The sequence below is a fragment of the Balaenoptera acutorostrata genome, chromosome 3, assembly GCF_949987535.1.
Source record: "Balaenoptera acutorostrata chromosome 3, mBalAcu1.1, whole genome shotgun sequence".
Lineage (NCBI taxonomy): Eukaryota > Metazoa > Chordata > Mammalia > Artiodactyla > Balaenopteridae > Balaenoptera > Balaenoptera acutorostrata.
This window is the reverse complement of record NC_080066.1, coordinates 79,317,763-79,341,776: the sequence shown is the minus strand read 5'-3', so window position 1 is coordinate 79,341,776 and position 24,014 is coordinate 79,317,763. Positions and strand designations below refer to the sequence as shown.

The 24,014-nt window shown below is 43.9% G+C and overlaps 1 protein-coding gene across 5 annotated transcripts in view; it reads left to right on the top strand.

The window, feature by feature from the left end:
- The window catches only part of MYZAP (myocardial zonula adherens protein), a 94,121-nt gene that overhangs the window by 7,676 nt on the left and 62,431 nt on the right, over nucleotides 1-24,014 (top strand). For all 5 annotated transcript variants that reach the window (XM_007165936.2, XM_057543469.1, XM_057543470.1 and 2 more), the window contains exons 2-4: nucleotides 3,325-3,411; nucleotides 15,216-15,371; nucleotides 18,624-18,716. In XM_007165936.2, the coding sequence (XP_007165998.2) occupies nucleotides 3,325-3,411; nucleotides 15,216-15,371; nucleotides 18,624-18,716 (336 nt within the window). The remainder of the gene's footprint in view (nucleotides 1-3,324; nucleotides 3,412-15,215; nucleotides 15,372-18,623; nucleotides 18,717-24,014) is intronic.

Below are 24,014 nucleotides of genomic sequence, written 5' to 3'. Positions count from 1 at the left end.
CTGGTTGTGTTTTCTTAAAGACATTTTTTTCCCCCCACAAATCTACACAAATTATCAGATTGTATTTAAAAAACAAAAATGGAGTTATTGTTAACATTTTTCCCCCAGCACCTTTCTTTTTTTTCACGTGACAGTACATTTGACCATCTTATGAGGAAGGGTCTGATCCTGTTCCAAGCTGGGTTTGAATTGCATCTGTATAGTCAGTCCATCTGTGGGTCAGCACTGATTACAGAATGCAAGCACCACGTGTAATCCATGCCTTACTGTTTCCATAAAAGCACTTCTAACGACAAGAGTAAACACTCTACACAGGGGCGTGGGTGTAGCCGCAAGCACCTGCTGCACCTGCCAGATAGCTTTGAAGTCAGATGTTTATTTTACATGTTCATTTTATTTTAATTCGTTACCTATCACCAGGTAAAACTGACAGTTTAGAGAAATGCATTCTCTTTATCCTGCGGCTTTGCATACCGTAGGGTATACATGGTTCGGGGAGACTTTCAGGAAGTGTGTTGAGGAATATCGGAGTTCTGAGTGGACAAATAAAGAATTGTCTCAATCAGGGGGAGGGGACTTCTCATTTTGAGTGATTGGACCCATGAGGCCCCTTCTGGGCCTTGTCTTTTCTTCAGTTTTTTAGTTTATTCTGAAAATTATTGCCATTAGGGATTACCCCTCTAGGGCAATCAGCCTAAAAAAAGGTATCACTTGCAGTACTAATACCCACTAGATCCGTTGACCAAATTGTTTAGTGTTATGGAAAGTGGAGCCGGGAAGCCAATTAAGCCTATATCATTTTGGAGTTTGTAGGATGATGATAATATCTAGATAATAATAAAAATATCTAACACTGACAGAGGCTTACTGTGTGCCAGACATCTTCCTTTACCTGCCTTTTACCCTTGCGATTCAGAGAGATTAAATAGCTTGCTCATAATCAACACAGCCTAGTAGGTGTTGGAACCTGTGTATGTGCGTGTGCACCTGTGTAGGTATATACATGTGTGTGCACACTCTGTGTGTGTGTGTGTGTGTGTGTGTGTGTGTGTGATGTGGTGCAGGAGAAAAGCCCTTCCTTTTCTCTGCAAAACTGTGCTGTGGTTCAGATCCAGCCTACCAGACAAGATTATTGAGCATCACAGACTTGGATTACCTGCCGGGTGTGAGTTACACTTTGATGTCTGTGCAAATGCCAGCTGTTTTCAGCCAGTCCAAGTGGCCTGAAGTCAAAGGGTTACCTTTCTCTGGAGGCCCTCGGATTCCCATCAGTGTTGTGGATTGCCAGCTAAGAGAGCTACGTGCTGGGATGGCTTGGTTTCTCTTTGGCCAGCATGACTGGCGATGAGCTTTGAAGGTTTATTGCAAAGTTGGCCGTGTGTCAGGCCACGTCTCACCCTGGGGTCCCTGGAGTCAGAGCTTGCCCAGAGGAGAGTGAGGATGAAGAAGGATCTTGAAACCAAATCACATGGCTGAAAGAACTGGGGTTGTTTAGTGCAGAAGAAAGGAGGTTCAGGCCTGTGAAGAGTAAAGGGAATTCTGTTGCAGTCCCCGAGGGCACCCTGGGTCCATTAGGTAGGAGTTCTGAGGAAGAACTTATAAGTTCATTACCAGGAAGCTAGAGGTGTCAGGTAGCAAAATGGGGTACCTCAGAGGGAGGCAGAGGTGTGTGTGGAAGTGCTGATGTGTCCCAAATGTGCTCTCACCTGTACATGGAAAATGTTACCCTCAGTCTGGGTGTCCACCTGCCAGGTACACTGTTGGGTGAGGGGGTTCCTTCGTAGGCTGGCAGGTTGGCATTCAAAGGTCTTTTACAATCATATCCAACCCTGGGCTTCTTGGATGCAGGGTACTTTTGCTCAGAAGCTGCCCTGTGGACCAGTGCAGATCTGTGACCCTGCAAACCAGGTTGCGGGATGTATTAGTTTGCTAGGGTCGCTGCAAAAATGTACCACAAGCCAGGTGGCTTAAGCAGCAGCAATGTATTGTCTCACGGTTGTGGAGACCGGAAGTCCAAAATCAAGGTGTCAGCAGGATTGGTTCCTTAGGGGGGCTGTGAGGGAAGGGTCTGTTCCAGGCCCTTCTCCTTTGCATGCTCACATGGTGTTCTTCCTGTATGTGTGTCTGTCTCCCAATTTCCCTGTTATATAAGGACACCAGTTATTTGGGATTAGGACCCACCCTAATGACCTCATTTTAACTTCTGTAACCTCTATAAAGACCCTATTTTCAAATAAAGTCACGTTCTGAGGTGCTAGGGGTTAGGACTTCAACATAATACATTTTAGGGGGACACAATTCAATCCATAACAGGGACAAGCAGTGCTCTCATGAGTGCAGTCGGCTGTGGGCCGGGCACTCTGGGTGCTGCTTTGGCCCTCTGGAGTTTTGTTGTTGTTGTTGTTTTAATGGTAGGATCACTTCTGTCTGGAAAATGTCACAGTAGGACCAGGCTGTGACAATAGGGTGAAATAAACATCATGTGGCGTTCAGTACATTGTCATTGTTGTGCAACCATCACCACCATCCATCTCCAGAATTTTTTCATCTTTTCGAACTGAAACTCCATACCCGTTAAAGGATAACTCAGCCCCTGGCAACCGCCATTCTGCTCTCTGTCTCTGTGAATTTGACTACTCCAGGGACCTCATGTAAGTGGAAGCATATTGGATTTGTCCTTTTTGCCTGCCTTATTTCACTTAGCATAATGTCCTCAAGTTTCCTCCATGTTGTAGCATGTGTCAGAATTCTCTTCCTTTATAAGGCTGTAGAATATTGTGTTCTATGTACGTACCATATTTTATTCATTCATGCATTGATGGACATTTGGGATGTTTCTGCCTTTTGGCTGTTGTCAATAATGCTGCTGTGAACATGGGTATATAGACTTTTTAAAAAATGTTGTGATTAAACTTGTACGTGTCTGTTATAGGAAAAGCCAACACAGAGTCAAGTAGAAAGCACCCTCCTACCCCATCACCACTGTGTATAGTTTGGCCTCTATCCTTCTAGCTGTATTTTGGCCCATGGTTGTGAAATCAGATCGTTCTGTACTGTCACGGAACATGAGCCATTTCAAAAAATGTTTGAACTCTGTGAAACTATTCAGTAGTTTCCTAAACAAGGAAAACATAAGACATAAGCAGTGAGGTGATGAGTGCCTGTGACGGGCCAGGCAAAGGCTGGTCTTACCCCAGCGTCCCCTGTGAGATTGGTACCATCAGCACCATTGCTAAGTAGGGGAAAGAGGCTCTGAGAAGCCCCAGGTCATCCGGCTGCTCCAAATGCAGGTTCATAACAGGCCTCTTCTCTCGTCTCTCTTAGGCAAATGTCTGCAGACTACGGCTGACCGTACCTCCTGAAAGTCCAGTGTCTGAGCCAAGTGAAAAGAAGGTTGAAAGAAGAGAGAAGGTAAGCCATCTCTGAAGCGAAGCCCTGGCCAGTTCCCGTCTTTGTACTCTTTTATTTTAACCCCTTTTCCTGCCATCCTCCATCCAGGCTATTCACAGAGCCTGCATGTCAGCAGCTGTGTGATGAAAGGCCCTCTTGAACTTGCCCCCCGTCTGCCATCTTCCCAGAAGTCAGGCTGCTTTGCTGCCTCCTGTCCCTGCTCTTGCTTCTTGGTGAATGCAGGCTCTGTGTGGCCTTGAGGCTCCAGGAGTGCTGGCCTTAGTGACAGGTGCTGTGGCTGGGAACGTGTTTTTCCTGAAACAGCCTCATCCCGTTGAGTCCAAGGGCCCATTGTGAGCTGCCGGCGGGGCCTGAGCCTCTCCCTGTGGCTGGAGCCGGAGGCCCCGCTCACATGGTGGAGGGGTTGCCTGGAGAGGTGCAGCCCAGCGGCAGCTCTGGCGCGGCAAGGGCACCCGGCTGCAGGGAGGAGGAATTGCGCAGGCGTTTTGTTGCCAGCTGCTGTGCTACACACTGGGCCACAGAGATAACTCTGACCTTGGCCTTGCCTTGAGAAGCTCGTCGTTTTGCAGGTGAGACAGACGTATAAATAAACCAAGGGGACGTGATCGTTCGAGTGTTAGGCTCCAGAAGTGTAAGCAGGGCTCTGGGAACATGGAGAATTGGGCCATATCAAAGGACCCAGAAGCCTGTTTGAAAGGGCTCTCACTGGTAAAAATGGAAAAATTTCAACATTAAAAAGAATTAATGACAGGGATGAGCCCTGGCACATTGCATAATAAAAAAACCCTCATGGGTTTATAGTAATAATCAGAGAGAGAGATTCAGAGAGAGATTATAGAAGGGAAAGCTCTTCTTTATATGACATCGGCTGATAAATTTAGAAAATCTCTGCTTTGTAACCCCCAGGTCAGGTCATCAATGAATGCAAACACTAATTGGTGGAAGATTACTGTGGAGCAGTATATTCATGTGAGCTCAAGAGTATTACCTCACTGATCACTTACTGACTCTAAAGGTACAATATGCCACAATATGGTAGCCAGTAGTTCTACCAGGTGATCTGATTCAGCATTACCAATAGTGGGCAGCCTGGTATTATGTGACTTCTGATGTGATACAGTTCAGAAGTAAACAATGTTACCAGTAATATTCATGCCAAACTTGTTTAATTGAATCTAGTAATAAGGACACAGAAAAAGCCAAAATGTAGGACTGTCTACAAAAAATTATCCAGGCTCCCTTAATAAATTCAATGTTATTTAAGAAAAATGAGAATCTATTGGAGATAAAAGGGACTAGAGAGACTTAATATCATTATCACGAATTAAACCTTAATTAAATCCTGGATCCAAAAAAAATCTATAAAAGATATATTGGGATAACTGTACAGTTTTGAATATGAACCCATATATTACATATTATTGAATAAATAGTACTTTTCTTACTTGTGATAATGGTACATTGGTTACATAGTTTATTCTTCCAGCTTCTCTGTACCTTTGAACATTCTCCAAAGAAAAAGTTTGGGGGTAAAAGCTCATAACCAAAGAGAGCGGGAGAGGTCAGGCTTTGGCTGCTGGACCCTGGCTGATGACCAGAGGCCTGTGTTGCTGGGGGAAGGGGTCCCCTTCTGCCCTCACCAATCCCCTCCCTGTCCTTCCTTTCAAAGCTGATAGATTGGTCAGAGAAGTGGCCCTGGGCTGTGTCCAGGGGTTCATGGGCAGCTTAGCACATGGGGAATCAGAACGAGTGCTTGCTGGAGAAAGGGGCCCAGGCTGGGGTGAGTGAGTGACAGGACAAGGGCCCCGTATGCATGGTAGAGACAGTGGGAAATTTGGTCTTTGGGAGTTAGACCCGAGCTGCACGCCTGGGGAGGTGTTGGTGAGGGGCTTCTGGGTGCTGACACTGGGACAGTGGGTGCTGTGAGGCACCGGAGGGCATGTCACTGCACTAGAATAGTCAAGTATTCCCGAAGGAAGAGGCAATGTGTTCTATGTCACAGGTGCATTGGTAACCACGTTGTGTACCGATTTGCCTATTGGTCTTGAAGAGCGCTTTTCAAACTTTTAAAAGCAATTAGACCCTCCTTTTTTTTTTTTTTTTTTTTGTTGTTGTTGTTGTTGATCAAAACGTCATCCTGAACCAGGATGTAATCCAGGTGAAAGTGGCGCTGGTGGGGGACAAAGTCCTTCCAGTCTCCCTGCACCCTACACCCTCCCGCCTGGGAACTCAGGGCGTGCGGAGAAATGCTGGGGGAGAGGATGCGCCAGGACGCTTCTTCGACTGGGTGGACCAGGTGTGCAGCCTGAGTGCCCATCTCTGATGCATCAGTGACGCACTGCGGAAGCGCTGGGGTAGAGGGGAGGAGGGTGCGGCTGGCTGCTACCCCAGAACCGAAGTCCTTGGGTGGTGGCCGCACTTGCAGGTCCTGGTGGTAACTGTGAGGCTGTTCTGGGTGATTTCGTCACCATGTCCTAGCCAGGTGCCTGGTCTTGCGTCATTGGGAGCCAGAGGCAGGCACCAGCAAGGAGGCCCTGGGGGTGCCTGCCCCTCTGTGACATCATACGTAGCCCACAAAATTGCAAGATGCCGGGAACACTGGTGAAGTGACTTTGGTTCCTTTGGAGGGGTCTGCGGCGTGCAAAGGCGGGGTTTGGAGCTCGCTCGGATGTAGAAGCTGTTAAGTGGCCCAGAGTGGGTTGCTGATAAAGCGAAACTTCTCAGAGGATTTCCAGGGCCCTGTTAGAGCTTCAGCCGGCTGAGGGCAGGACGGGGCCTTGTTCTTTTTCACAGTCATGGAGGATGCTTAGTGTCTTTTGAGGACCTAAGGATGCCATGGGGCAGCCGGCCACACACAGACACCACTGCCAGCTGGGCCATTCTGTCTACTGGCCCCAAATCATCAGGAAGAGGAATTACTCGCAGTGGAGCGGGGGAAGGGTGTAGCAGGTGGTACAGGTTGCCCAGCTTCAGGATGGGGTGTTTGGAGGCTTCTGGAGGTAATCACAACAGAGGCAGCGTCTTTCTCTGGAGTCATGGGTTCCTCGGGTGGATGTGGACGGCTTCCTGCTCCTAAGGCAGATGCCCAGGTGCCTGCTCCTCTTCGTCTTTCTCTTAAGGAAGATCCCACCTGCCCCGAGACTGCTTTCCCCAGTCCCTGGATGGCTCCCAGACACTTTGTTTCTCTGCTATTAGTTTCCTCATCTTTCAAGTAGGCACATTAAAGCCTAGCTGCAAAGAGTAACTGAGCTAGTATATGCAAAGGTCCCACCACAGTGTCTGGCCTGGAACACTGATTAGAGAGGCGATGACTTAATGCCAAATTGCTTCCCCTTGTTTGTCAAACCCAGTGGCCCTGGTTCTTCGCTTTTCTCCCCTGTCCCCCCTGGAGAAGTCGTTCTCCTTCCTGAAACTGCCCGTCCTGCATCTCCTCCTCCCTCTCGGGCTGTGCCTGCTGCATCTTTTCTGATGTTATTATGTCCCCCTCTGAGCATCCCTCTGCCAACACACCTGGGCCTCGCCTCCTCGCTCTGCACAAACCTTACCTCAGAGAACTCCTCCGTACACAGGTTGGCCTCTTTGAGCGGGAAGCACACCGCGTACATCAGCTTTGCTCTCCCGAGTCCCCTCCTACTGGTGGCTGAGTTGGTGTTCAGTGTTCTCTGCATGGTGTTACTTTTATGGACAGATATTTTATTGCTGTATTACCGTTATTTTAGTGTTTAAAAGTATGACATCTGGATCATTTATGAGTCTCTGCCCAGCCACTCTCAGTTTATCCAAGTCTCCTCATCCTTCAAGGCCCTACTGAAGGCCCGCTTCCCCAAGACCTTCCTGGACTGCCTGTGCTTGGGTGATTATCCCCTCTCTTGAGCTACAGGATACCCGGGCTACCCTCTCCCTTGGCACCTAGCCATCTGCTGCTAAGCACTCCACATATGTATACATACATATTCCTGCAACATCCGTGTACAACATGTACGTATATACACACACCTAAAAATGTGCAGTCTTTCAATTTTGCCCGTAGTTGGCGCTTAGTGCGTGACTGTGGATTATGATGATTTAGTTTTGTATTAGTTTCCTTGGGCTGCCATAAAAAAGTTGCACAAACTGGGGGGCTTAAACAACAGAAATTTATGGTGTCCCAGTCTTGGAGGCTGAAAGTCCGGGATCAAGGTATCAGCAGGGCCTTGCTCTCTCTGAGGGCTCCAGGGAAGAATCCTTCCTTGCCTCTCTCAGCTTCTGGCGGCTCTTGGCAACCCCTGGCTGTGGCAGCATCACTCCAGCTTTACATGCTGTTCTCCCTGTGTGTGTTTGTCTCTGAATCCAATTTGTCCTCTTTTTGTAAGGACACTAGTCATATAGGATTAGGTCTTAACTCCAGTGACCTCTTCTTAACTTGACCCTGTCTCCAAATAAGGCCAAATTCTGAGGTACTGGGGATGGGGGCTCCGACATGCTCTCTATTTGCAGGACACAGTTCAACCCATGATAAGTTTCTTTGTGGAATATTCTCACCTTAAATTGTATTAACAACTTAATGAGCAATGGACTTTGATTTGTATATTAAACGTCATTAATTATATGGAAGAGGAAATGCTGATTAGTTTGTAGACACAGATTTCGTGTTAAGGGATTGATGACATGTTTATTAAATTGTTGAACATTAAAATTAAAATTGGTAGTAGATAATTTTGAAATTAAACCCCTATCATTTTCAAAGAACTTTGTGAATGTATGTATCCATGTTCCTATCCAAATCTATGTGCAAATATTCTTATGCACACACAGATACACACATACACAGAGAAGTAAGAGATAGAACCAACACCAGCTATTAAACATTTATCGTGTTGAATCAGGGTCTCACTGCATAGTTGAATTTTAGAGAATACGATCTGAGCTCTGCCCGTTCTGAGGCTGTGTGATGGTGAGGTGTTTCCAAAGTGACAAAGTAGCTTGAAGTGGATAATATTTTAATTAGCTATTAACATCCTTCTGTCATAGATGTCCTTTAGTGACTTGCGTTTTTAAAGAAGTTGTTTCTCTCTTGACCTTGGAGAACCCTGAGTGAGGGAGAGCAGATATATGTGTATGTATGAAAAGTCGGGGGCTTTCCTAGCCCAGTAAAATGGTTGAAAGGAAACCCTTGCCATTCGGTTTTATAGTCCTCTTTCCCTTAAAAGCCCCGGATGAATAAGCCTGCTGAGTTCTCATCCTTGGCGTGTCTGTTTATACAACATCACAGGCTGTTGCCAGATGAGGGAGTGTGCTGCCGTGATTCAGATGGGGCTGGAGCTGTCCTGGCGATAGCGTGTAGGACTCTGTGTGCCTCTCAGAGATAGCAGCCCCTGGAGGGCAAAGAGGCCTGGGCTCTAGTCCTGGCTTCCTGATCCCGCGGGGTCGTGGTCGGGCCGCTCAAGTCATCTCCAGGGGCCTCAATTTCCTCTTCTAGCAAATGGAAATGTTAGCCCGGAGCCAGCATTTCCCCACATTTCTTTAGTTCTAGAACTCTATTCAAACGAATATGTATGACAGCGCCATCTGTAGAACGGTGAAAGTGCAGTGGCTCTGGTTTAACATAAGGTCAGGGCCGCGTCGGCTACCCCAGCACTGCTCCCGCCCCACAACCTCACTGGACACTGAGGAGGGGCCGGGAGATTGCGCACCAAGCTCTTGCATTTTCCTAGCAGAGAAACCAAGGCCAGTTCCGGGGTGAGCGTTTCACTGTCAGAGTAAATCTGGTGACTGTGATGGGAATAGCAAAAGGATCCAAGAGGAGAGAGGTGGACAGACAGGCGGAAGCATCCAGACAGATGTGGAGAATTTAGTAGGAAATCAGACGCTCGGAAATGTAAAGCCACCACCGCTAACAATAGAATCTGTCAGTTATCTGCTAGTATGCCCAGCAGTGCACTAGATGATTTATGTATATTATTCCATGTATTCCTTAAAACAAGCTTCTGAAATTGGTGGTATTATCCCCATTTTACTGTTCAGGACCCTGAAACAGTGAAGTCAGTCACTTGCACAGGGCCACACAGCTAGTAGTAGTAGCAGTTCTGTCTTGGATCTGTGCCCCGGCCCTGTCGTCATGGTGATGTCAACTTGCACACTTCCTCCTATCAGGAAAGTCTGTTGTATCAGTCAAGGTAACTTACCTAAGGTGTGTACTATACCCCTGGGTTCCAGAAAAGAACTGATCCTGCCACCTCCCCCAAGATATTCTTCTCCTTCTCTTTTTCCTGGAGTGTTTAGGCCTAAGCAGCTATTGTCTGCTTAGAATGGAGTAATATCTTTATGATACTACTTAGAGATATCTTTATAGATAGAGTGTATCTTTAGAGTAATATAAAGAGTAATATCTCTAAGATATTAGTATAGAGTGTAGAGTAATATCTTTAAGAGGTTACTCTTATAAGGATACTATCATTAGAACTACATTCTCTTGCGGGATTTCTGCTTGGCTAGAATTTTTCTTTCCCTTCTCATCTTTAAGCATTCTAAGTGATCCGTCTTCTTCCAAGCCTGAGTTTATTTAGGCAGTGGTCTCTATTCCGTCTGTGAGATAGTCAGAAATAACAAGTATCTCAATAAGCCAAAGGTCTCCATTTCTCTGAGGGGCCAGGGCTGCCCATCCCAGGCTGTGGAAGAGCCCCTTAGGCTCAGCTGTAGCGTTCATTTTTGTCACAATCGGGCAAAACAAAGTCAAGCATGAGTAATGACCAGGAACCATAATTTGCTACGATGGACACACAGGTCAGACAGGTCAGAGCACATTCCTGAAAGTCACCTCCTCTGCCTACAAGATGGATAGGACGCCCGGAGGCGCAGCACTTAGAGTCCCCAGGTCAGCTGCCACCCTCTGGCTGCAAGAAGAGGTCCAAAACAGAAAGTTTTGGAAATAACTTGGCTTATAGTTTTCATGTCAGTCAATCCATGTTATGGTCCATCTAAGTCATATTGGCAGCTGGACGTGTGACCAGCTGCCTGTCCTAGCCTCTGGGGTCAGGGGCTGGCTGTGGCGGTCTACCAACATCAATTTGGATTTTTGGAAAACTGTGTTTCTGGTATTATTCTCTAAGAACGCTTCTTGACCATGGGATTTTCTTCTTTTGCACAGATCAGTGCCTAGGATGACCACATACTCCAAATATTCTGGCCTAGGCACAACTCCAAATATTCTCTCTCTCTTCTTGCCTTCAAAATGTACTTATTGAGCATCTATTAATACTAAGTATCGGGGATATAGCGGTGACTACGGCAGATACAGTCACTGCCTCTATAGAGCTTATCTCATTGTAAGATCTTATATTCTGACCTAGGGTTTGGAAAATATGGACATCTGTCACTGGATTCATACCCCAGCTCTCCCTCAGCAGTAAAACCCATGCAGCAGGAGTTCAGGCTGAGTTACTTTTCTATAGTTTTTCTTTTCTAAGGCACTTGCCACCAAGTGTATCTTTAGGGAAAACAGCCATAGCATGAGCCTGTAAGTCAGTGTTAAGCTGTGCCTACATCCCAGGGAACAGTTTCACTGAGACATTCTCTATATAGTTTACTGATGATGCCTGTTGTTAATTCTGCTGCATTGCACAGAGGGCTCTGGGATGCCCTTTCAGTTGATTGTTTCCTTTTCCCTTCTTTGGCAATATCTTTTTCATTCCGTGCATTTATTAGGGCTTTTGTTTGCAAGGCGATTTTACCTACTATTGTTTCATGCCCAGGAGGCTTTTATTTATTTATTTTTTTAAAAAAATTTTTATTTATTATTTATTTATTATGTTTATTTTTGGCTGTGTTGGGTCTTCATTTCTGTGTGAGGGCTTTCTCCAGTTGCGGCAAGTGGGGGCCACTCTTCATCGCGGTGCGCGGCCCTCTCACTATCGCGGCCTCTCTTGTTGCAGAGCAGAGGCTCCAGACGCTCAGGCTCAGTAGTTGTGGCTCACGGGCCCAGTTGCTCCGCCGCATGTGGGATCTTCCCAGACCAGGGCTCGAACCCGTGTCCCCTGCATTGGCAGGCAGATTCTCAACCACTGCGCCACCAGGGAAGCCCCCCAGGAGGCTTTTAATAGGCCTAGTGTACATTTTTTAAAATTTGATTTTTTTTAATACAGAGCAGCATTATAAAGAGGTTTAAAAAACTTTTAGTTATGGAGAATTTAAAACATAACAAAAGGAGAATTTTGTTTGTCACCCAGCTGACAACCCTCAGCCTATAGTCAGTCCTGCCCCGTCTCCACCCCGTCCACTTCCTCCACCCTGTATCCCAGATATCATAAATAGTTTAAGCATATTTCTCTAAAAGATAAAGATTATCTCTTACTATAATCACAATGCTATTATCATGCCTAAAAATTAATGTTTATCTTATGGGGAGATTATTTTAAAGGACACGAGAGGAGAAAAATTTAGCTACAAACACAGTGCCAAACGTGTCAGCTCTTTTCATTTTCTTCTGGGTTCTCCAGTTTTTGACCAAAAGTATACTGACCTTTCATAAAAATGATAGCAGTCCCAGCTCCTTTGCAACTTTTTCTGGATATAGATTTTACGATTGGGACAAATATCATCTCCCTGTCCCTCCATCTAAGAGGAACAAAGGAAGTTCTCTTCAGGGGACCATATTTACATATTCTGGGTAATTCCCCAGAACCGCTTCCAGCTTCTGAAGCTCCCTATTCATTCAGCAAATATTCACTGAGAAACTCCTTAAGTGGTGATCACTGTTAGAGGCCAGGGATTATGGTGGAAAAGAAGACAGACAAGACTCTAGACTTTCTGGAACTTCCAGTTGATAGGGGAGCAGGCCTTACGTATATTAACGATGCTGATAGTCACCCCATTGTGATTGTGGTAAGTGTTGTGGCGACCTGACGGTCTGAAGGGTCAGTGAAGATGACCTTGAGGGAAGGACATTTCAGCTCAGCAGTGGGCTCTGCAGGCAGAGGGAATAGCCTGTGTAAATGCCTGAGGCAAGAAGGAAGTTGGCTGATAAAGGAACAGAGAGGAGGTGGTGGGGGCCAGGGAGATGGATGCCAGGAGGCTGGAGAAGAGCCTCCCATCCCGGGCCCGTCTCCTCCCAATGGCCCTGGACCTGAGGGCCCGGCTCTTGGCTCCTGTAACCCTGAGGTCTGTGGGCCGCAGGGGCATGTGTGTTCCAATTCCTCTCCTTTTAGCTATGCTGAAGGCTTTCTGGTTAAGGAAAGGGCCTAGATTTGGAAAGACACACACAGGCACTTGAATGCTACCACCTTGGAAGAAAGAGTAATGTTTACACAGTAGGGTTACTGTGAGGATTAAATATTGTATAATAAAATGGCTAGGCAACAAATATTTTCCCCTTCTCTTTCTTTATAACCATCCGTTCCCTTTCCCTGTCCTCACGCTGCCTCAGGAATCCTGTCCTTGTGGGACGGCCCATGCTGGTGGCCCTGCCTCTGAGCAGAGCCCTGTGCTGGGCCCTTCCCTGTGGGTCTGTCATTTAGACCCTGACCTTGTAATAATTTTTTAGTTTTCATTTTTTGAAAATTAAAATAAAAATGATCAATTCAAAGATAATGCCTGTTATTTCAAACTAATTAAAAAATAGAATACAGAAGAGCATAAAGGGAAGAGTGAAATCCCATTTCACTGAGGAAACTATCATTAACGGTGTGGAGTCCATCTTTCTAGGTGTTTTACATACTCAAACACACACTTCTAAAACAAAAAATGGGAATATGAAATTTACTATTTTTTTACTTAACAGAGCTTTGGTATCTTTCCACGCGCATAATTTTCAGATCCACGACCTCTAGGGTGGTGTTTCACAGACTGTGTTGTCCTTGGCACGTTTGTATTTGTCTCCATCAGTGATGGTCCTCATCTCCCTGCGTGGGCAGGGAGGCAGAGTCCTCTGTATCCGGCCACCTGAGCATTTTCCTGTAAGCCAGGCCACCTGCGAAAACCTTTGCTTTGCAGAAATGCATTTCCTCAAAGCCTTAGGCCGACATCAGCTTGTTTTTCAGGAACTGGGTGGAGTTGGTGACAGAAAGAGCATGCTTTGGTTTCCTGGTATGTGGGGAGTTTCATTAGAGCTTTTCCTCTTCCTAATTAAATGTGTAGTAAATAAAGCAGGGATATCTAATCCCAGCTTCGCACTCCACTGAGAGCCATTTAACCCCCCACTCACCCAAACTTAGGTACCAACTTCAAGAGTTGCCTCAGTGCCCGTGGGACCCAGGTATGAGGGGCTCAAGTGGAAGCATTTTCCAGCAGCAAATGCGGAGTGTCCCACTCCTCATGTTTTCTCTCTTAACAGGTTTGTACAGAAGAGTGGGAAGCAATGGATGTTTCGTTTTCTTAATTTTTTTTAAAAAAGCTCACATTGTAAACAAACCATACACAAGGGTATAAAGAAAAAATTGAAGTCATCATGACCTCCAGCATCCCTGCCCCTCCCCACTGTCCCCTCCTTAGACATCGTTAATGATTAATAATTTGTCTGGTAACTTTGCTTTACTTTTACAAACTTTGACTAAATGGGATCATAAAGTACTTACTATTCTGCTGCAAATGAATGATTTTAAAATGCAAATTGTAGTTTTATATGTCAAAGATGTTTTGCAAGTGCATAGAAAGAATTTATGCAAAGGTGGTTTTAAAATTAGTGTGAGAACAGAGTTGCCATAATGGAATTCAGCCTTCTGTGGCATTGTCCCAAGGAAGATTAGATGTACGCTGGTTTTTCTCTGAAGTCTCACTGTCTCATCTTGAGTTTTTCCTGTTCCTTCCCTTCCATATTGTGAAGGCCTACTCTGTGCCTCTACGTGTAACAAAGCCTGCACTGTGGGGAGGTGTCCTTAGTGTCAGACAGAATTGGGCTTGAATCTAGATGTGTGACCATAAGGGAGAGACTTAACCTCTCTGAACTTCAGTTTTCTCAGCTATAAACTGGACAGGACAGTCACCGTGTCACGGTGTCGTTGTGAAGATTAAACGTGTAAGGAACATTTCTAGCTTATAGTAGGTGCTCAACAAATCTTAGTTTCTCTTCCTCCTGCTTCTTGAGCCTTCAGTCTATGAAGATGTGTTAGGACTTGGACATGTTCCCCACTTCCCAAAGGTATTTGCACTTCAGCACTGATCAGAGCTTTAACTGAGAGAGTTAAGGAGCAGAAGATTCTTTTGGGGTGAAGGTATGCCACCTCTGCCTGGCTTTTCAGAAATATTTCATGAATGGTCACAACAGGTGACCCCACCCCCTTTCCTCGGAACTGGCTCCAGGGTCAGCCCTAACCTCAGAGGACAATCTGGCTGCCAGATGGCTACCAAAATTCTTCCCTTGCGTATCTCAACCTCATGCATTTCAGGCCACACATTTAATGATGAGGATGAAGTCATACAGAGGAACCGGTATAAAGAGAAAAACAGTATTACCAACAATGCGAGATTTTAGACACTCACTCTTGTTGTCAGGGATGGCGCACGTCCACCTGGCACCTTTGTGAGAATTAAGTAAAGGCACCTTCTCTGGGAAGATAGGGCCCTGCAGATGTACTACGAGGTAAAGGAACAGAGCTTCGGTAGACATTAGGGAAAGGTGCTTTTCCTCCAGGGTAAAGGCAGGCTCAGCCCAGGCCAGGTGTGACTTGGCGAGCAGAGGCCAGGCTGGATTTCTACTGGCCGCTCTCCCCACTGCCAGGCACCCTAGTGCTGGGTACAACCTGCATAACCATATACAGTGGGCCCATGATGACAGCTGTCTCTACGAGGCCTAAAGAGTCATTATTCTTTTCTCTCTTTCTACCCTCTTTTAGTATCGTGACCTGAGCAATGATGAACCCACCATGAAACTCCCTCAGGGTGTTGTCTATGGTGTGGTGCGAAGATCAGATCAAAACCAGCAGAAAGAAATGGTGGTGTATGGGTGGACCACCAATCAGCTGAAAGAAGAGATGAACTACATCAAAGACGTGAGTTGTTTAAGGATTTTTTTTTTTCTGGTTGATACACTTCTTGTAGCATGTAAGAGGGTGGAGTTGGAAGCATTGATATGAATGTAATAAGGCATTTTGAAACAATTCTAAGTGTTATCATTGTGGATGGAAATGTGGCTACAGATCTTCATGGTAATAGGAAAAGCGCAGATGTAATTCTGCAGTGAGGTATAGAGTGAATTTCTAGATGTTACTAAGTGGGGATACTCAGGAGACCAAATGGCTTCTTTCTTCCATGTATGATAAGTAGGCTCTTAAGCAGTTTTGCTTATTACATTGAACACTCCTAATGTACGAGTTTGGACAACTGTATAAATTTGGATGCTTTTCACTGCAAGTAACAGAAAAGCCAACTTGAAAAGGAAATTTGTCTCATGTGGGGATAACTCTAGGGGTAGGTGGGCTCCAAGCAGGCCTCTCCAAGCTCCAGTTCTACTTCTCTGAGTTTCCCTTGGTTCTTTTCTCCTTCAGCCTCATGCTCATGGCAACATCTAAAAATATGATGGTGTCTGGAGGAGGAAAAGAGGACAGTCATCTCTGGTTACTCTTTAGAGACCCTCCATTAGACTTCCCCTTGTTTCTCATTGGCCAGGACCCAGGTCACGTGCCCATTCCCAAATCCATCACTGCCAAGGGGAATAGGGTGACTATTGCTGGTTCAGACCAATCGGTTAGGTTGAAATGGATGGTGGGAAGTCAACCACGATAGACATTGTCCAACCCAGGCCAATTAATACAACTTTTTTGTAATTAATATTACTTTTTTTTTTTTTGCCATGCTGCGCGGCTTGCAGGATCTTAGTTCCCTGACCAGGGATTGAATATTACGTTTCTTTTAAACTATATGTTCTATTGAGAAATTTTGGAAAATGTAAACACGTATGAAGAAGAAAACAAAATCACCCGTAATTCTACGATTCAACCAGAACAGTTGTTAACATTTTGGAGCATTTCCTTGTAATTTTTTCATTTCTTTTTTATCGATCTATCTATATCTATCTACATACCTACCTGTCCCTCCATCCATCCATCCATCCATCATCTCCATTCCTTTTTGGTCCACCCAGTGTCTCCCTAGATTGACCAGTGCCTTTGTGACCCAAACCAGAGTGATTAGATAGAGAGGCGATGAGCTGCACCAAAACACTGGCCTGTGGACTAGAAAGTGAGAAGCAGGGGCAGCATGGGCAATAGAGTCCCCATAGATCTTGGGTCAAGGTCTAGCTCTTTGGCCCAGACAAACTTTTGCCCTTTCTGGGCTTCAGTTTTCTCATGTATAGATTGTGGGGTCTGGGAAGGGACCCTTAAGGTCAAAACTAGTTCTTTGTGCCCCGTTTTATTTGGTTGTGTTTGCGAATAAGACATAAATACATGTTGTCAGCTTTTGTTTGAGTTTTTGAGAAGAACATCTCTTATCAAATATCAAACATAATAAATGTGCATTTCTTAATGTGTCTTGAAAGATTTGGATACCTGTATAATTTTAGGGAATAAAAAAAGATAATAAATGCTTAGCAGAGAAAATGAAGAAAAGCCAGAAGAGCCATACTCCTACACAAACATGCAGAAGGTGTGTGACAACCACCAGCCTCAGAGCCCCAGTCATCCAACCCCCAAAGATCAGTTTTAACCATTCACAGTATCCCATTCCTAATTTTCCTATGTAGGAACAGCTTGCACCTTCCTAGTTTCCTGTATTTTTCTCATGGAAATGCTTAGGCCTTCCTCACTGAAATGCCCCAAATAACATGGCACCCCTTCAGAGGTAAACCTTCTAAGCAGATTGGAGAGTTGCAGATTGCCCAAGACAAGGTAGTAGGTTCAGGCTGTCAGGAGCCCAGGTCACAGGGGAGAAACTGACCTGAATTTCCAAACCGCCACTGTGATCTGCAACTTAAAATTAATTTCCGGGTAAACACCTTCTATAGCTGGTTTCAGACATATCACTCGCTCCTCATTCCTGAGTGTATTTATGGGTTTGTGTGCCCTCCCTTGCTTGTGGGTGACTCTGGCTTAGTTGGCTTCCTGCAGTATTTGCCAATGGGAGCAACACCCAGCTCCACCCACTTCCCAATGGTGAGCAGCCCAAGAGCTAGCTCAGGACCACAGATGAGAGCCATTCTGCCTGCCCAGAATGAAAAGTTGTGCTTTTGGCTCATTTCGCCAAAATGTTTGTAGTCAATGACAAGAAAGTAGTCTTTATTACTAGAATTCATCTGGGGAGGGCGTGGTGTCTTGACTTGCCCTGTCCTTCCTGCCCTGGAATCTCCACCAATATCCAGTCACTCCTAATAAACATGCAGTCAGTTTAAAACAACGTGCTAGTTGTGCAAGTACAGCTTCAAAATTAGGTCCCCTCATGCTGTGCCGTACACACCCATCAAACCAAACTGCTGCCTTTGAGCCTTTCCTGTGATAGAAGTTCCAGAGCATTCTGGAGAGGGCTCCCTTGAGGCTTCCTGTTCTATTCGAGGATCCCTGAGTTCTTCATCCTCCTAGGGGCACCAGAAGAAGGGGGAAGACAGAGACTATTTGTTAGGCTTTTTGTTTTTATTGAAAATATATTTAAGGCCCCGTTACTCCTCTGGAAGTGGCACTATAGAGAAATTTAAACAGAGTTTGTATAAACAGGTGTTTGGGGGATCACCTGACTTATATTTAGTACCTTGTGTATTGTTGGTGATTACTGAGGAACTGAATTTCTCTTTTACGGGCTCTCTAAGCTCATACTTTCCTGCCTCATATTCCAACCATTATTTGTTCTTTGGCAGTCAGGGCAGAGATAGGGAAAATTAGAGGTGGCTTTTGCTTTTTGGTGTTTTGGTCCTCCTAGCCATGTGTTTAGAAAGTCAACTTGTTCAACATTTCCTACTTGTAAAAACATGTGATAGAAAAAGGGGAAAATCTGGCCTGAATATGGTTTTAAGGGTGGTAGGTGAATTTCAGTAAACGAATCTTTTCTTTAGAGCACGTTATTTGTATAATTAATAGTTATCAATAATTATATATAATCACAATATGCATTTATTATTATTATCATCAATATTATTTGGATAATTCCATCAGCTTCTAATTAGATTGATCTTCTTTCTTAATATCCCAATTGTCCTGTTCTTAAGATTGTTTTTTTGTGGGGCCCTTCTCTCATTAGGGTTTCTTAAATGTTTCAGAAATCTCACTTGAAAATATTGTAGCTTGATCTCTAAATAGCATCTTTGTGGGCTGCAGGTAAGAGCCACTTTGGAAAATGTAAGGAAGCGAATGTACGGAGACTATGATGAAATGAGACAGAAGATTCGACAGCTCACCCAGGAACTGTCAGTAAGTCAAATGTGGAGCTTAGAACTCCTTCTCAGTTGCTACTGCCTGAAGATATTTGAGTTTATGATGTTCCTTATGATGGAATCATATTGTAAATGAACCAAGGGAATTTTATCACAGAATGAAGTTTATTTTTTACAGGACAATTTTTGTGGCGATAGTAATCTTTACATTCAAAGCATTCCCTCCAAAATCAGGAATAAGATGAGGAAGCCAGCTACCACGATTATTATTTAACATTGTACTGGAGATCCTAGCCAATGGAATTAAACAAGAGAAATAAATTAAACAAGAGAAATAAATAGTTTTTAGAGGTATAAAAACTGGACAGGTAGATGTAAAACTATCACTGTTTACAAACTATATGGTGATATACCCAGAAAGCTCAAGTGAACCAATAAAAAAAAACTACTATAAATAATAAAAGAATTCTGTAAGATAGCAGGGTAAAAGATTAATGGACACATGTTAGGTTTCAATATACAAAAAAACAACCAGTTAGAGGAAATAACAACAACAAAAACTACCAGGTATCTGGAAGTAGACTTTAACAAGTAGAAAGATATGCCATGTACTTAGAAAGGAAGATTCAACATCATAAGATGTTAATACCATTCAAGTTAATATACAAATTTAATATAACCCAGTAAAAATACCAACAGATTTTTATGTTGTTTTTTACAACTGGACTAGGTGGTTCCATGGTATACAGAAAATAAATATGAGGAGTTGAAATTCTGGGGAAAAAAAGGCAATGAAGGAGACTATCCCTCTTAATATTACAAGAAATTGAGAAAACCTCAGTGATTAAAACAGTATATAGTATTGGCACATAAATGAATAGACATCAATGAAAAAAAGCCCAGAAATGTACCCTAATATATGATAAATGTGGCATCTGAAATGAAGGGAGGAAAATGGACCAGTCAGTATACGCTGTTGGGACAGACTTATACCTGGGTAAATTCTGAATAGATCAAAGATGCTAAAAAATGAAACTTGCAAGTGCCAGAAGAAAATATGTGTGAATTCTTTTATACTCTTGGGGTGGGGAAGGCAGTTTCTTTCTATGACGTGCAATCCCAAAATCACAAAAGGAAAAGTTGATAACTTTGACTACATTAAAATGAAGACTAGTGCTGACAAAAACATCAAAGTCAAATGACGAGCTGGGAAAAATTATTTGCCTTCATGTTATAGATAATAGGCTAATATCCTGAGTATTTAAAGAGTGCCCATGAATCAAGAGGAAAAAGGCCACAACTCATAAAAATAGGCAAAATATTTTTGACAGATAGCTTATAGTAAAGGAAAGATGAAGAGCTCTTAAATGTATGATGAGATGCTTGGCCTCATTCTCAATAAGAGAAATTCAGGTTAAAATGGTCCTGAGATGCTATTTTCACCTAACAGACTGGCAAAACTGCAAAAGTGGGACAAGATGCTGTATTAGCCGTGCTGTGGAGGAACAGGAAGATTGCTGCTTGGAATGTCGTTTGCATTACTCTTAGGGAGAACAGTTTGCAGTATCTACCCTAATTACAAATGCCTACATCCTTTGACTCAGCAAGCTTCTTTCTAAGAATTTATTCTGTAGATAAAATCTCACATATGTGATATGACGTATATATGAACTTAGTTGTTAAGCATTGTTTGTAATAGTAAAAAGATTGGAAGCCTACACGTCCATTAAGAAGGAGAAAGTAAAATAAATTACATCTCTATAATACACAGAGTTGTAAAAAAAAAAAAAAAAAGAATGAGTAAGCTCTTCAAAAAGAGATACAGAAAAATTTCAAAGATATAGAGTAAGTGGTAAAAAAAAAAAGCAAGACATAGGAAAATATCATATGTAGTGTGCTACCATTTATGTAAACCAGGAGGGGAAAATAAATATATCTAGACTGTTTTGTGTGTGTACACGAAGTTACTAGAAGGATCATCAAGAAAGTAATTAACAGTGATTCCTACTTGAGGTGCAGAGTGGGCAAGGTGGTAACTGAGCAGATGGGACAGGAGTGAAAGGGAGATTTATTTTAGTGTATACCTTTTCTACTTTTAAAATGTTTGAACTCTATGAATGTATTACCTACTAAAAATTAAAGAAAAAATAAGCTTCCTCTGGTTTAACCTAGCTAACGCATATGGGAGAAAACATTAAAAAAAAATTTGTGATTAATAACCTTGAAGCAAAAAAATCTGTTTTGTATGACATACTTGCCATAAAAGTTAACATCTGCAGAAAACAGAAATATAGATCAGTGGAACAGGATAGAAAGCCCAGAGATAAACCCACACACCTATGGTCAACTAATCTATGACAAAGGAGGCAAGGATATACGATGGAGAAAAGACAGCCTCTTCAATAAGTGGTGCTGGGAAAACTGGACAGCTACATGTAAAAGAATGAAATTAGAACACTCCCTAACACCACACACAAAAATAAACTCAAAATGGATTAAAGACCTAAATGTAAGACCTGACACTATAAAACTCTTCGAGGAAGACATAGGAAGAACACTCTTTGACATAAATCACAGCAAGATCTTTTTTGATCCACCTCCTAGAGTAATGGAAATAAAAACAAAAATAAACAAATGGGACCTAATGAAACTTAAAAGCTTTTGCACAGCAAAGGAAACTATAAACAAGACAAAAAGACAACCCTCAGAATGGGAGGAAATATTTGCAAACAAATCAACGGAAAAAGGATTAATCTCCAAAATATATAAACAGCTCATGCAGCTCAATATTAAAAAAACAAGCAACCCAATCAAAAAATGGGCAGAAGACCTAAATAGACATTTCTCCAAAGAAGACATACAGATGGCCAAGAGGCACATGAAAAGCTGCTCAGCATCACTAATTATTAGAGAAATGCAAATCAAAACTACAATGAGGTATCACCTCACACCAGTTAGAATGGGCATCATCAGAAAATCTAGAAACAACAAATGCTGGAGAGGGTGTGGAGAAAAGGGAACCCTCTTGCACTGTTGGTGGGAATGTAAATTGATACAGCCACTATGGAGAACAGTATGGAGGTTCCTTAAAAAACTAAAAATAGAACCACCATATGACCCAGTCATCCCACTACTGGGCATAGACCCAGAGAAAACCATAATTCAAAAAGACACATGCACCCCAGTGTTCATTGCAGCACTATTTACAATAGCCAGGTCATGGAAGCAACCTAGATGCCCATCGACATATGAATGGATTAGGAAGATGTGGTACATATATACAATGGAATATTGCTCAGCCATAAAAAGGAATGAAATTGGATCATTTGTAGAGACATGGATGGATCTAGAGACTGTCGTACAGAGTGAAGTAAGTCAGAAAAAGAAAAACAAATATTGTATATTAACACATATATGTGGAATCTAGAAAAATGGTACAGATGAACTGGTTTGCAAGGCAGAAATAGAGACACAGATTAGAGAACAAACGTGTGGACACCAAGGGGGGAAAGTGGGGGGTGGGTGGTGGTGGGATGAATTGGGAGATTGGGATTGACATATATACACTAATATGTATAAAATAGATAACTAATAAGAGCCTGCTTATAAAAAATGAATATATAAAATTCAAAAAAATAAGTTAACATCTGCAGGAAAGAAGCACAGTTGCCACAGTTGTGTATTAGAGTCTAGTTTATGTCTGGTCTGTGAAATTATCTGCTTAAGTAAGACCTACTGCCTTGATTACAGGGGAGAGGGGTATTCAAACATATCCATCTAGCCCATGCTCACTGACAGGTAGGAAGAGATTTATGAAATTCTCACCTACCTATGGAAATTCACTCTGCCATCCACTGACACTAATGACTGTAATTAAAGCCAAAGGATTGGATTTGCAATAGATGCAAAAACAGATCTCTGCCCCTTGCTTTCCATTGCCACCTCCTACACACCCTGTTTTCTCATGCTAGACTGTCGCAGGAGCTCAGTCTCTACCCTCAGTCTCCTCCTCCTCCAGGCCACACCACGGACTGTAGCCAGGTTAAGAAGCTAACTTACTGCTGTAGGAACACAGCGTGAGCGGGAACATGCCTCCTGCTCCTGGACCTGGGCTGCTGTTTCAACTCTGTCTCCCCCTTCCAAGGGTGCACCTCTCACTCTCTCATGCTTGGCTGCTTCCTGTGGCTCCCACAGGCCACACGGGGTCTACCCTTGAGCCTCCCAGAAACCTTACCCCTGGTTCTACTGCCTCCCAGCCTTCTTTTTTCTGGCCACACTGCAAGGCTTGGGGGATCTTAGTTCCCCGACCAGGGACTGAACCCGGGGCCTTGGCAGTGAGAGCGCGGAGACCCAACCACTGGACTGCCAGGGAAGTCCTCTCCCGGCCTTTCTATATCCAGCCCTTCTTTAAGGTCTAGTTTAAGACTGGCCTCTGTTGAATCTCTCTCAAACGTGTTAAATACACGTCCAACAAAGACAGCACAACAACTGCAGCAGCCACAAAACAGCTCTTGAGAACTGGTTGAGCCCAAAGTATATTCCTTCCATGGTGAGTAGAAATAAGCAAGATGGGACTTCCCTGGTGGTGCAGTGGTTGAGAATCCGCCTGCCATTGCAGGCGACACGGGTTTGAGCCCTGGTCCAGGAAGATCCCACATGCCGCGGACCAACTAAGCCTGTGTGCCACAACTACTGAGCCTGCGCTCTAGAGCCCACGAGCCACAACTACTGAAGCCCGCGAGCCTAGAGCCCATGCTCTGCAACAAGAGAAGCCACCGTAGTGAGAAGCCTGCGCACTGCAACAAAGAGTAGCCCCCTCTCGCTGCAACTAGAGAAAGCCCGTGCGCAGCAACGAAGACCCAACGCAGCCAAAAATAAATAAATAAATAAATAAATTTATTAAAAAAAAAAAAAAGCAAGATGGCACAAGAAGGTATCCAACTGCATTCTAGTTCTAAAAGTAGCTGTTCCACTTCCTAGCTATTTGCATACAAATCCCTTAACTTCTCTGATTCTGTTTCCTCCTTATAAAAGGGAACGTTCCGGCTGCCGCAAAGTGTTGCAAGGACTAAGTGAAGCCCTGTGGGGGAATGTGTGAATATTATCCGAAGGAAAAGTAGTCTTGTCTTTCTACTCTTTGGGTCATGCAGATGGTGACTTTTTAATTTAAAGCTGTACTTGAAATATCACTGACCCGGATGTGGCTACCGTCAGGGGAATGTTCCAGCCTAACTGAAGGTTGTCATGAGTGTGTATGCATTGGTTGTGTGTAACTGAAGGTTGTCATGAGTGTGTGTGCACTGGTTGTGTGTAACTGAAGGTTGTCATGAGTGTG